Source organism: Stegostoma tigrinum, chromosome 19, assembly GCF_030684315.1.
Source record: "Stegostoma tigrinum isolate sSteTig4 chromosome 19, sSteTig4.hap1, whole genome shotgun sequence".
NCBI classification, from domain to species: Eukaryota; Metazoa; Chordata; class Chondrichthyes; order Orectolobiformes; family Stegostomatidae; genus Stegostoma; species Stegostoma tigrinum.
Genome location: NC_081372.1, coordinates 39015865 through 39030835, shown reverse-complemented (window position 1 = coordinate 39030835; position 14971 = coordinate 39015865). Strand labels below are relative to the sequence as shown.

The window sequence follows — 14971 nt, the reverse complement described above, 5'->3', positions numbered from 1 at the left end:
TTACATGGATAAAGTAACATTATGCAGCCTTTACAAGGCCTATTTTTAACTCTTTCTATCTTCAACCTCTGCCTCTGTTTCCACAGAGAAAGACAGTCATATTTAAAGGCCCAAAGATTCCTGCATTTAGCTTGATTTATACTTCCTCCCAACCTAGATCTTGGTGGTTGTATTTTGTTCTATTTTATTCTTTGTCCCTGCTTCGATGGTGCTATCTTCTACATGACAGTTCTTCTGTGACAGGTTCCTTTTCTGTCAATCAAGCATTCCGCTCGTTGTGGTTGGAAAGGCCATCAATTTCCCAATTCCATATTCTCTGCTCTCGGCTCATCACTTCTCTCCAAGGGCCATAAGAGGGTCTACCTTGTAACCCATCAGTCTTCTCACTAATCAGACCATCTCCTTTTCGACGATTTAGGCCAGATCTTCATTACTGCTCCCACCTTCTTAAAGAGCTAGCTCCCTCTGGAACAATTTGATCCACTCTTTCATCACTCTTGGCACAGCATCCTTCTCATATAAGCGAAGGAGATGCAACACTACCATGTCAAATGCTCCTCCTTTCCCCAAACAGAAGACTGAACAAAAATGGCCTTGCTGTTGAGGAACGGTATGATTTAGCTGAATTCCAAAGCCTCTGTTCTTGATCACCAAACCACTTCCGTGAACAAACTACAAACCAGCGCAAATATTGGATAGCGCTTGGAATACCTGAAGTTCATTTGAAGAATTTGAATTACGTATAAGCCTAAATAACAGCAAGTGATTTGCACTGAGAATTTTGACAATGTTGAAAAGACTGCTCATTGCTTCCTTGACCTGACACAACCTGTCCATACTCTCTCTGACCTATCCACACCCCCACCTCACTGACCAGTCCCCACCACTGCCTACCTGCACTCACGTATCACTAGTCCACCTAACTTCCGCAGCCCCAGTCCCACCCCTCCTCCCTCTATTTGTTTCTGAGCTCCCTTCCCCCTCCATGTTTCTGAAGGGGTCCGAACTGAAGTATCAGCTTTCCTGTTCATCTAATGCTGCCTGGTCTGCTGTGTTCCTTCAGCTCCATGCTGCGTTATCTCTGACTCCAGCATCCACAGTTCTTGCTATCACAGTATAACAATAGGGAGGTTTTGCTAAAACCATACAAGGTATTTGTCAGATCACAGCCAGAATACTGTGAACAATTTTAGGCTCCTTATTGAAGGTAAGATACACGAAAAGACATGACCCACTATCAATAGTATCCTTACATACAGATGAGGAAGGACACCACTTTGATTGGGACAATGCATCCATCCTAGCACAAGCCAAACAGAGACACGCATGAGAATTCTTAGAAACATGGCATTCCAACTGGAACTCCATCAACAAACACATTGATTTGGAGCCCGTCTACCACCCTTTGAGAAAAAGAACTGGAAATGACATCACCAATGCACGAAATGACATCATCAACCCAAGGAAACCTAAACACATAAATGGAAAGCAGGACATAACACCAGTGCTTCACCGGAGGTTCACTTGATGATGTTACCTAGAATGGTCTGGGTATGAACCTTCCAGCGCAGTGAACCAGCTGACATCCAGAACAAAATAAAGACTCACTCCTTTGTGGACCGAGAAGAGGACAGCGCGACTGTGTTGGAGGTGGAAGGAAGACGTCGGGTTGGCTGTGCACCCTTGCAACCAGTGGATCTTAATGCTGGCTTTGGCCTAACGCTGGTTCAGGAGAGCAGCCAACCTGCAACGATGGCTGCGGCAAGTGCTTGTGCCCCAGGTCGGGGGTCCGGAACACCATCCGCGTTTCCGTGAAGAAGGTGGATGAAGGTGCACCTTTTTCGTGAAGAGGGTCCTGTTGGACTGTTGTGGGTTCGCTGCTGTGGACATTTACTGCCTGCAGGATTTCCCCAGAGGAGGTTTCTATGATGTAACCTTCAGGAGTGCCAAGCTTTGTGAGCGCTTCCTGGAGGTTTTCAAGGAGAAAGGAGGTGAGGGCCCCCTCTCTGTATTGACTGCTGTCCCGCTGTTCGTGATTCCGGTGCAGAGGAGCCGTATGGTGACTGTACACATGTACAACCCGCATGTGCCAGCAGTTGATGTCCTGACCTTCCTTGGAAGGTACGTGAAGGTGGAAGGGGACCTAACCAACATAATGGACCCCTTCGGGATCTGGACCAGTAAGAGGCAGGTCAAGGTGACGCTGAGGATGGGCACAGACGGGAACATCGTACAATCACCGTCCAGCTTTGCGATCGGCAGGAGCAAGGGCTACCTGACCTACGCAGGGCAACCTAAAGTCTGCAATGCCCGTGGTAGGTCAGGCCACCATCTGCAGAAACTGCAGGGAGGAGGGACACCTTGCAAAGGATTGCCCACAAGAAAAAAGCTGCAACCTTTACAGGGAAGCGGGCCACCTCTATAGGTCATGCCCGCGGCGGGGGACCACCTACGCCCAGGTTGCTGGCAGGGGCAATGCGGGGCAAGCCCCCCCGGAAGACAGGAAGGCACTAGGGCATTGCAAGGACCCCACTAATGTGCAGGAGGGCCGGGCCCCGCAGGATGGACCCGAGGCCAGCAAAGCGCCCCTGCAGGCTCCGCTCCCCCCGACAACCCGGAGTCGATGGAGGAGGCGACAGGTGACCCAGGGGAGTGGATGACAGTCCGGAAAGCGAGGAAGGAAGGCGCGCCGGGAGGCCCAGGCACCGCAACCATCAGGCAGGAAGAGGCAGCTACACGGGGGATATAAGAGCTCCTCTGACGAGGGAGATTCGGAGGAGGCCCGCCCAAAGCAGAAGCTAAAGATCTCAAGGGAGAAGGAAAGCAGCATCCCACTTCCAGGTGGCGGGAGGCGTTCTGAGGCTCCGTCCGACACCCAGCCACGCACCGCTGGGGCCCTGGAGGGCGCCCCGTAACTTTCAGGTGGGAAGGAGGAAACAGCGTGTCCCCAGCCTGACCCAGAGCAGGACTCTCCTGCCTCCGTACCCGCGATGGGGGGATGCCACCCGGAAGGCAGCATGGATGGTTTCCTGAGCCCGGAGAGCGTCCAGCAGTTAGCCCGGGCAATGGGCATGAAGGGACAGATGGAGGGGCTGGACCTTGGACTTGGGGAGGGTACTGCGGTCACTGCCCACAATGGGGGTACGAGTCGCGAGCATTAATGTGCGCAGCGTCAAGTCCACTGCAAGATGTGTGTCCACGCTGGCCTACCTGACCACCGTCAGGGCGGACCTCCTGCTTCTGCAGGAGTGCGGGATACCGCACCTCAGCAGGTATGGGAAATGGTCTGGCGCCTGGACCTGTGGGCCTTCGATCTGGTCGGAGGGTAACGACTGTCGCTCCTCGGGCCTGGCTATTCTGCTGCGGGGGCGCAACTTCACCATCTCTCAAGTTCAGGAGGTGGTGGGGGGAGGGGGACGCCTCCTAGTGGCTGATGTCACCTACAGGAACGCTCCCAAGGCTGATCAACGTGTACGCCCCAGCGGTATGGAATGAGCAGTTGGCCGCCCTGCAGCGGCTTCCACCCCTGCTGGCTACGTCCAGGCCTGTCGTCCTAGGTGGAGACTTCAACTGCATCATCGATGCAGATAGAAGATCCGGCGTGGGGACAGTGGGTGGGGGGAGTCAACTGGACGTCGCGTCCAGATTCCTGATGGGCACGATGAAGGCCGCCAAGCTGCTCGACGTCTTCAGCACCCCTGCAGACGGAGTGCAGCCGAGAGACACCTGGTCGCAGCCAGACGGGTCTATTCGCTCAAGGATAGACTTCCTGTTTGTGTCATGGGCATTCTCGGTCAGGTCCATTGGCGTCAAGCCGGTGTTCTTCTCTGACCACTGCCTCCTGCTGGCCGACTGTCACTTACAGGACAACCAGCAGGCCGGCAAGGGGACATGGAAACTCAACATGACTGTTGACCCCAGAGAACATCGAGCAGCTTAAGAGGGAGTACGCCGGTTGGAGAACCGTGAAACGCCTCTTTGAGTCACCGGACGACTGGTTGGAGACGGTGAAGGAGAACATCAAGAGGTTCTTTGTCCTCAAGGGTGTTCGGAAGGCGAGAGGTGGGGAAGGCTGTCGCGACTCCAGAAAAGGGTGCAGAACCTGCTCCTTCTGCAGTCGATGGGGGTCGATGTCACGGAGGACCTCCGCGAGGTGAGGGGCCAGCAAGCCTTGCTCTTCATCGCGGAGGCCTCCAGGATAATCTTCCGGTCCAGGGTCTGCTCCGTGGAGCAGGACGAGACGTGCTCGCGTTTCTTCTTTCAGAAGGTGCACAAAGAGAGCTCTGTGCTTAGCCAGCTGAAGGATGACAGCTCGGTGACGTCGTCTCGGCCCGACGTTTTGAGGATCAGCAGATCCTTCTCTGCCGGACTGTACGACACGAAGCCCACGGACAGCACGGCCTCCGAGTCGTTTGTGTCGTCCATCACGGAGGTCTTAGACGACGGCACGAGGGAGTGGCTGGACCGGCCAATATCCCTGGACGAGCTAACCAGAGCCCTCAAGTCCTTGGAGAGGAATAAGACTCCCGGGAGCAATGGCTTACCGGTCAAGCTGTATTCCGCTCTGTGGGGCCTGGTCGGCCAGGACCTGCTGGAGGTGTACAATAGTGCGCTTCGGGCAGGGGAAATGTGCAAGTCCATGAGGTAGGGCATCATCATCCTCATTTACAAGAGTAAGGGGGAGAGGGAAGAAATTTAGAATTGGCGCCCCATTTCACTATTGAACGTGGACTACAAAATCCTGGCCAAGGTCATAGCCAACCGGGTCAGGTCTGTCCTGGAGTCAGTGATTCACCCTGACCAAACCTGTGCTGTGCCGGGCAGGAAGATCGCCGAGAGCCTCGCGCTCATCAGGGATACGATCGCCTATATGCAGGAGGCAGGTTGACACCTGGACCAGGAGAAGGCCTTCGACAGGATCTCTCATGCTGACGAGGGATGTCCTCTCCAAATTGGGGTTCGGGGAGGGCATCCGCAATTGGATCCGGCTGCTCTACGTCAACATCGTTAGCGCAGTGTCGATCAATGGGTGGGAATCAGACAGTTTTCCCGTCAGATCTGGAGTCAGACAGGGCTGCCCGCTCTCTCCTGCCTTGATCGTGTGCTGTGTGGAGCCCTTCGCCGCATCCATCAGGAAGGACGTGAGCCTGAAGGGCGTGACTATCCCAGGCAGCGGAGGCCTTCAGGTCAAGACGTCCCTCTACATGGACGATGTCGCCGACTTCTGCACCGATCGTCGGTCAGTGAGTAGGCTGTTGGACATCTGCGGCCAGTTTGAACTGGCCTCGGGTGCCAAAGTCAATAGGGGTAAGAGCGAGGCCATGTTCTTCGGGAACTGGGACGCCCGCTCCTTCATCCCCTTCACCGTCAGGACAGATTACCTGAAGGTGCTGGGTGTTTGGTTCGGTGGAGCTGGGGCGTGCTCTAAGACTTGAGAGGAGCGTATCACCAAACTGAGCAGAAGCTGGGCAGGTGGACGCTCTGGTCCCTCTCCATCGCGGGTAAGAACCTGGTTGTCAGGTGTGAGGGGCTTTCGATACTGTTAAATGTGGCGCAGGCCTGGGCTATTCCCTGGACCTGCGCCGCTGCGGTCACCCGGGCCATCTTCCACTTCATCTGGGGGTCAAGGACGGACCGGGTCCGCAGAGATACCATGTGCAAAGACCTGGAAAATGGGGGGGAAAGGGCGTACCGAACGCCATCCTCGCCCTGATTGCCTACCTTTGTGTGCAGCTGCATCAAGCTGTGCGTAGATCCTCAGTACGCAAACACCAAGTGTCACTACTTACTGAGGTTCTACCTGTCCCGGTATTGCGAAGGATGGGCCTGGCCTCATTGCCGCGGAATGCTCCGAGTAGTCGGACCGTCCCATATCACCTGTCCTTCGTGGAGTAATTTTTGAAAGGAAACACCTTTGACCACAAGGCCGTCAGGCAGTGGTCAGCACGTAGTATCCTTGAGACCCTTCGGGAAAAGGAGCGGGTGGATCCCGTTGTGTGGTTCCCCACGCAGACTGCCAAAGTCGGTTGGCAGAATGCCTCATCGCCAGAACTTTCAAACAAGCACAAGGACATTGCTTGGCTGGCGGTGAGAGGGGCTCTGCCAGTGAGATCCTTTATGCATGCCCGGAATCTCTGCGCCACCGCACACTGCCCTCGAGGTAGCTGCGGGGGGGACGAGACTGTCGATCACCTCCTTCTGGAGTGTGCCTATGCGCAGGAGGTCTCGAGTGTATGCAGTGGTATTTGTTGAGGTTCGTCCTGAGCATCTCTGTGACGCGGGACTCCGTGCTCTACGGGCTGTTTCCCGGGACGCGCACAGAGGCCAACATCAACTGAGCGTGGAGGACCATCACTGCGGTGAAAGACGCTCTTTGGTCTGCCCGCAACTTGCTGGCCTGCCAGCTGAAAGAACTGACCCCGACCGAGTGTTGCAGACTGGCGCACTCGAAGGTCCAGGACTACGTGCTAAAGCTTGGGGCAGCCGCCGCCAAGGCACGGTGGGCAAAGACCACTGCATGAAACCCCTCGTCCAGAATGGAAAAAAAGGGCCCTATCTGGTAACTGGGCCCAGCTGGCGCCTTCCCCAACTGGTCAGGGGGCCAACAGGGACTGTGCGGGGAGACGACTGCCGGGGTGTTTTCTTTGCTTTGCTGTTTTTTTCTTTTGTTTTGTTTTTTCCTTTAGCTGGTGTACGTACCCCCTGGGTAACCCGGAGCGGCTTACACGACTGGGTAGGTGTATAGATGTTTTATTTTTTGTACATTCTATGAATCAAGTATATTTTTTCAAATTAAAAAAGTGACGAAACATCTGAAAACGAACCTTCCCGCTCAGTGAGCAAACTTACATCCACAAACACAAGATTCATAGGGGACTTGAGAGGATACATGCTGAAACGTCGATGCCCGTTGTGAGTGCGTTTAGGGCCAGTGGGCTTACTCTTAAACTAAGAGATTCCACTTTTCAGCCAGAAATGAGGAGAAAATTCTAAATCTACACAATTCCTTAGTAGAGAAAGCCGTCAAAATTGAAATAAAGTAAATTCAAAGTAGATTGATTTCAAAAATCAGTAAAAGAATTGAGGGTTACAAAGAAGAAGCATTAATGTGGAGTTCACTGAATGCTTATTTCATAGGAGGTGACTATTTCACCTGCTGTGTCTGTGCTGGCAAAATATACCAATTGCCATTTCCAACTTTCCATGTAGTCTTGTGCATTTCCTTCTTTGGATAATACTCCAATTCTTTACTGCAAGTTCCAGATGTACCTGTCTCCATCATGTCAGTCAGCGCATTGCAAATTCTAACCAAAGGGTGAAAAAGTTTATCCTTTTGCCATCACTGCTTCCTTAATGTACTTAAATCTATATCCTCTTGCTGTTGAATCCTCCATGGCTTCTCTTGTCTACACTGACAAATCAAAATCATTTTCCCACCCAGTGCACCAAAGTCCATGTCATCACAGAGTCATACAGCATGATTAGGCCATTTGTGGAATACTGTGCGCAATTCTGTTGTCCCTGCAATAGGAACCTTGAAAGGGTTCGGAAGAGATTTACAAGGATGTTGTCAGGGTTGGAAGGGTTTAAGCTATAGGGAGAAGCTGAACAGATTGGGGCTATTTTCCCTGAAGTGTCAGAGGCTGAGGGGTGACCTGATAAGAGGTTTATAGAATCATGAGGGGTACTGTTGGGTTAAATAGATGTCTTTTCCCCAGGGCAGCGGAGTCCAAAATTAAACAGCATAGGTTTGAGGTGAGTTGGGGGTGGAGGGGTAGGGGGAGGGACTTTAAAAGGGACCCAAGGGGCAACTATTTCCACACAGAGGCTGGTGCATGTGTGGAATGAGCTGCCAAAGGAAGTGGAGGAGGCTGGTAAAATTACAACATTGAAAAGGTATCTTGATGGGTATATGAACAGGAAGGGTTTAGAGGAATATTGGCCAAATGCTGGCAAATGGAACTAGATTTATCTGGGATATCTGGTTGGCATGGGTGAGTTGGGCCTAAGGGTCCATTTCTGTGTTGTACCGCTCTATCATTCGATGCCTCTATGAATGCATAATATTCAGCACCATTTGCAGTTTCTCAGGTGAAGCCATCAATGTCCACATGCAGAAAAACAGAGACAGGGCTTTGATTTTAACATTCATGCATAAAACTGTCAAGGAATGGCCCTCTCCAACAAAGGAAAATCTAAAATCCTCTAGACATTCAATAGCATTGCTGTTGCTGAATCCTCTATCATCTATAATGCAGGCAAATTGATGTAGATCATCTCTAGGGAGGTCTTCACGTTGGGACTCAAGCAGCTCTTCAATATCCTCACTGTTCACTTCTTCAAAATGCAGCTTGCTGTGCAAGATCAACACAATGTTCTTTGATTCTTGGGACCTCCTCTGACGGATCAAAGCTTTTTAAACATACTGATTAAGGTTTATGTCAGTTCTAAAGGAATAACCAAACAATGTGAACAGGAATTCTGTACTGTGACATTTGTTCAACAAGGACTTTTTTTTGCTTCAGACTTCAGCTTGCCAAGACCTTGATGTATGAACCACATCTCTGGTATAAGGACAGTAATATTTCAGGAAGGCATCGTGCTTTGTTTGGATTTGCATGAATGGTTTGGTCTGTTTATGTGTATCAGTAGGATATTATATTTCAATCTGCATGTCTGAGGCTTGAGTGAACAGAGATGCACTTGTCTCTAGTTCACAAGGTGAGTTTAACCAGATGAATTCAACCTTAGACAATCATCAGTTAAGTCAGAGTATTCTTTAATAAGGAATCAGAGACAGTCAGAAGTAATAATAATAGTTGGGGACTTCTTTGACAGTTCTTATCAAAGCTTAAGTCAGCTCAGAGACAAGAGGACAGACGTCACGTGTACTATTTGCACTCAAGGAAACCTAGACCTGTGGATAATAAGAAACTTCCATGCTGTTTTCATTGCAAGTTATTGGCTCTGAAGTTTTATTTAAGAAACCTTTGCTTGGTTCATAAATACTGGGAGCTCAGGCATTGTCATATCCGGCATGACAGGGATGCATCGTTATAGATTAAGGATTTGGTACCTTAACGTTGTAATCAGAAGTGTTTATGCCTTAAAACCCCTCAAATTCTAACCCAGCATTGAGTCTAATTTAAACAATGCCTTATTTATTCATATTTTCAAATCTGTGGGCTCACCCATCCTATTATTGCATAGAAACAGACCCTTCAGTTCAACCCGTCCATGCCAAGCATCATCCCAAACTGAACTAGTCCCACCTGCCTTTTCCTGGACCATATCTCTCCAACACTTTCCTATTCATCATGCACTTATCCAAATGTCTTCTAAATGTTGTAATGTGCCCACATCCACCATTTCTTCAGGAAGTTTATTCCACACACAAATCACCGTCTATGTAAAAATTCTGCCCTTTGTCTTTTTTAAACCTCTCTCCTCTCACCTTAAAATCATGCCCACCGGTCTTGAAATTCCCCCATCTTGGGGAAAAGACACCTACTAATAACTCTATACATACTCCTTACTTTTTAATAAACTTCCATAAAGATGCCTCTCAATCTCCTATGCTCCAGAGAAAAATGTCCCGGCCTATCCAGCCTTTCTTTTTAATTCAAACCTTCCATGCCCAGCAACATCTGGTAAATCTCTTCTGAACCCTCTCCAGCTTGATAATATCCTTCTTATAATTAGACAATCAGAATTGGACATAGGATTCCAGAAGAGACCTCAGCAATGTCCTGTACAACCTCAACATAACTACCCAACTCCTCTACTCGAAAGGACTAAGCAATAAGGCAACATGCCAAGCACCTTTATAACCATCTTATCTATAAGTGATGAAAATTTCAAAGAATTATATACCTGAACCCTTAGATCCCTCTGTTCTACAACACTACCCAAGGCCCCGTCATTAATTGTATAAGCACTGCCCTTGTTTGCTGTACCAAAATGCAATCCCTCACATTTATCCAGACTGAACTCCATCTACCATTTTTCAGCCCATTGCCCCATTTGATCAAGATCCCTTTGTAGCTTTAGAAAATCTTCTTCACTGTCTACTATGCCACCAATTTTGGCGTCATCCTCAAACTTATTAACCATGCCTTCTATGTTCTCAAACAAATAATTTATATAAAATGACAAAAAGAGGGCCCAGAAGCAATCCCTGTGGAACATTGATGGTGAAAGGCCTCTAGTCTGAAAAGCAACCTTTTATCACCACTCTCTGTCTCCTACCATTAAACTAGTTATGTATCCAAGTGAGAAAGCTCACCATGAATCCCATTTGGCAACTTTACTAACTAGTCCACCATGGGGAACTTTGTTTACTGCTCTGCCTTCAATCTTTTTGGTAACTTACTCAAAAAACTCAAGCTTGAGACTCAATATTCCTCTCAAAAAACCATACTGACTGTCCCTAATTAATTTCTGCCTCCCTAAATGTCTGTAAATCCTATCTTTTAAAAACAGCTCCAACAATTTACTCACAACCAAAGTCAGACTCACAGGTCTACAGTTTCCCGGTTTCTCCTTACAACCTTCCTCAAACACAGGCACAACATTAGCACCCTCCAGTCATCAGGCGCCTCACCATAGTTACAGATCATGCAAATATTTGTGCAAGGGGTCTCGCAATTTCCTCCCTTACTTCCCACAGTGTTTTAGGAATTTGTTCAATTTTAATTGCTCCATCACTGCTGGCTGTGTTTCAATAGCCAAGGCTCTAAGTACTGGAATTTCCTCCTTAAGTATCTCCCAGTCCTCCCTCACTCTCCTCTTGGAGATGGTCCTTAAATCCTTCCTCAATGAAACAGGATTTTGGCCATCTGCCCTATCAGCACATGTGAATTGTTATCAAATTTTGGCTTACAATATTCCTGTGAAGTTCCTTAAAGGTATAGTGCAAGTACAGATTATTACATTTTTTTTTGCTTTCCAGTACACAAGAAGCAAAATGGGCCTTTAAACTTTACCGATGTCATAAACTGCATCACAAAGCAACAATGAGCATTTTAGAACATAACCAATTTGACTAACACTTATTCTATCTTAGTTCCAATCTAACTTAGCACTGTACTTTTAAGATCATGTACAGAAGTTTGCCATTGTAAAATTTTTGTTGCGGTACAACTCTGGTTTTAAGTTGCCAAAAACATGTCATTTATTAAAGGAAAACAAAGCAGAAATGAGTCACAGGTTTGTAACAATATGAGATATAAAAGCAGGTTGATATAAAGCAGGCTACAAATTTAATCTCTATGTTCAATAGGGAAATTGACATAGAACAGGAATAGAAGCATAGTGAATGTTTGCCAAAACAAAGGGCTTCATAAATCACTCAAAATATTTTAGCCTCACAAAATTCAGTTGGAAGTTTTTCAGAAGATTTATAGCTCAGGTTGTGGATGAAGTTGTAGACTTGCTTGTTGATGCTTCATCACCCTGCGAGGTAACATCGTCAACGCGCCTCCAGTGAAGTATTGTGTTCTGTTCCGCTTGTTACTTATATGCTTGGGTTTGCTGGAGTGGTTGGCACCACTTGCGGTTCTGTGACCCACAACCAATAAAACCAACATAATGTACAAAATATCTTGCAAGGACTGTGAGAAACATTATATGGGCCAAGCTGGAAGAAAACTGACAATAACGATACACAAACACCAACTAGCCACCAAGAGATACAACCAATTCTCACTGATCTCAGTACACACGGACAAAGGAGGACACAAATTCGACTTAGAAAACACATCCATAATATCACCAGCCAAACAGCCTTATGCTAGGGAATTCCTGGAAGTCTCGTATTCCAACTGGAACTCCAACAAACGCATTGAACTGGACCTGATATACAAACCACTGAAAAACAGAACCGGAAGTGATGCCAACCACTTGAGCAAGCCAAACATATAAATAACATGCAGGACAGAACACTAACACTTCACCAGAGGTGCAGTGATCATGTTACCGAGCAGGGTGGTGAAACATCTGCAATCAAACATGCCAGCTCGGCGAGCAAGTCTATGACCCCAAATTCAGAAGTTTAATTTTTCAATACACAAAATTATATATCGCTTTAAAGTACAATAATATACACATCTACCGATATGATCAGTCAAAGTACTGTTCACAAAATATGGAATATAAAATAAAATCTTATTCAGAAGCGAAATCCTGATTTTTTTGGTAGTTTTCTCTGCAAAAACCTTCTATGCACTCGCAATCAGGCAAAGATCAAGGATTCCTCTTCATACAAATATAGTAAAACTGACACTTACCAGACAATTTTATACCTTCTGCAAGCCCATAAGGAAGATATGCAAAGATTATCATCATCCCAAACTCAAGAGATGGTGTCTTTCTGAGGTCAATGTGCTTTAACAGGTAAATACTTAAACATTAAGGAAAAACAAATACTTACTTATTCAAGCACATGAGTATAAGTAAAATTTCACCGCTGAGAATTGTAGTTACTTTCACATTTTGCCACATGAAATCGAAACGATTTACTTTTTTTAAAAAATAAACAAGTTCTACTCAAATCTCACAGTGCCAGGGCCCTGGGTTTGCTTCCACCCTCAGGCGACTGTCTCTGTGGAGTTTGCACATTCTTCCCGTGTCTGGGTGGGTTTCCTCCGAGACCTCCAGTTTCCTCCCACAGTCCAAAAATGTGCATGCTAGGTGGATTGGCCGTGCTAAATTACCCATAGTGTTCAGGGATGTGTAGATTAGGTGAGATGCTCTAAGGTTCGGTGTGGACTTGTTGGGTAAAGGGCCTGTTTCCACACTGTAGGGATTCTATGATCTTTGATCTTCTTCAAAAGGATACAATAATATTTAGATATTTTGCAGAAAAAGGAATAGTATTTTTCATCTGTTTTGTTTAGAGTGTTCCATATACATAGACATTTCTCTTATCAAGTTGTTTCTTTGGCAGTTTAGGTAAAGGTGAGGTGAAACAAGCCCTGGGTGAAGTGGTGAAACAGTCACTGATGGCTGGCCTGCAGGTGCAGCAGGTAGTGAGGACAGCTAATAGAATGCCAGCCTTTTTAGCAAGAGGATTTCAATATCAGAATAAGGATGACTTGCTGTACTTATACAGGGCTTTGGTGAAGCCATACCTTGAGAACTGTGTGCAGTTTTGGTCTCCTAATCTGAGGAATGCCATTCTTGCTCTTGAGGGAGTCCAGCAAAGGCCCACCAGACTGACTCCTTGAATGGCAGTGCTGACATATGGGGAAGACTGGATCGACTAGGCTTGTATTCACTGCAAATTTAGAAGAATGGCGGGGGGAGATCTTAGAAATATGTAAAATCCTGCTGGGACTGGACAAGCTAGATATGGGAAGCATGTTTCTGCAGTTGGGGAAGTCCAGAACTAGGGGTCACAGTCTAAGAATAAGGGATACGCCATTCAGGACTGAGAATTGGAAGAATTTCTTCAATTAGGGTTGTAAACCCGTGGAATTCTATCCCACAGGAAGCTGTTGGGGCCAGTTCTCTAAATGTATGCAAGAAGGAGCTGGACTTGGTTCTTGCAGCTAAAGAGATCAAGAGATATGGCGATTAGACAGGAATGGCATACTGAGATTGCATGATCAGCCATGATATTATTCATTGGGCCAAGGCCTCCTCCTGCACCTATTTTCTATGTTTCTTTTTTCTTAAAAATATAAATGTTGAGAAACAATATATCAACTATGTTAACATTCCCAAGTAAAACAAAAAAGGATATCAATGCAGAGATGAGACCAGTGAGGGTTCCAAGTGCTGCAGATCCAAAAAACATCTTGAGGAAGTAGCCCAATGCTTGTAGGAAGGTTTGCCATCCACTTACATCAGGTGCATTTGCTCTGGCTAAACCTTCAGCCGTGCTGAAATTAACATTTGAACATATCAGCAACAGAATGAAATCATTCACTGTTTGCATCACTTTGCATGCAGAATTGATATTATTCTTGGTCAGGTAAATAACAAGTGCAATTCAAACTGGAAAGCAGGATCACCAGTGCCAATATGATATTATGGAAATAAGGAAAGACTTTACCAAACAGATCATGAAGTTATCGGACAACTGACATTCCATACTAATTATCTGCTAGATCAATATGGTATGATGTACAATTCAACTGCCAAATAAAAATTGCATATATGTTTAATGTAGAATAAGAAGAATCTATTCTTTCCTTAATTAAAAACTTACTTTGTAAGGACAATGGAAACTGCATCATTAAGAATACTTTCTCCAAATACTAACATGTTCAAAACAGGATCCACGTTCAGAGCATTAAAAATGGCAATTGTAGCGACTGGGTCAACAGCAGATATTAGGGAACCGAAAGCAAAACTACAAAACATGAACGATAATCACATAGGTAAGAAAGCATAACAAACTTTAATCATCCTTTATTTATAAATATTTCTTGCATTAGAAATCTTGATGCTAAACATTGAACACCATCTTTTAAATGACACCATATTTTCCAGCACAACAATAAAACTGAAAATGTGTATTAAAAGGCAAAAAGATAATCTGAGTGCTATTACAGAGAATATTTGAATCATGGCATTAAAATGTACACTTGTCTAAATTCTATTGGGTAATCTTTCAAGATGTCTTTAGTGCTTAGATTTAAAACTTCTTTCCCATGTTAGACAGAAAGCATTAACTTACTTCATTAAAATAGGCTAAAGCCTTCCTAAAAGAGCCAAGAGTGGATCTTCAGCCAAATATATTGTGCCATCTTAATAGAGTATCCCACGCTAAGAATTTCAATGCAACAGTCTGTATTGTTGTTTGATACTGGTGTCTGGTGTGGTAGGAAGAGCATGCAATATAGACCATACAGAATTTTGTGCTATACTGTAGCAGGTAAATAAAATTTGCACATTAACCTACTTTTAATGTCAGGCCAAAAAGATACAATTTATTTAGATTCTGCAGAAATAATAGGGGATTTCT

General features: G+C 46.3%; 1 protein-coding gene across 4 annotated transcripts in view; it reads right to left on the bottom strand.

Moving 5' to 3' along the window:
* The window catches only part of slc9a8 (solute carrier family 9 member 8), a 72991-nt gene that overhangs the window by 33754 nt on the left and 24266 nt on the right, over positions 1-14971 (bottom strand). For 2 of the 4 annotated variants that reach the window (XM_048550221.2, XM_048550224.2), the window contains exons 8-10: positions 14213-14356; positions 13745-13883; positions 12288-12393 (exon numbers count right to left, since the gene is read on the bottom strand). In XM_048550221.2, the coding sequence (XP_048406178.1) occupies positions 12288-12393; positions 13745-13883; positions 14213-14356 (389 nt within the window). The remainder of the gene's footprint in view (positions 1-12287; positions 12394-13744; positions 13884-14212; positions 14357-14971) is intronic. The other 2 variants (XM_048550222.2, XM_048550223.2) reach the window with 2 other exon arrangements.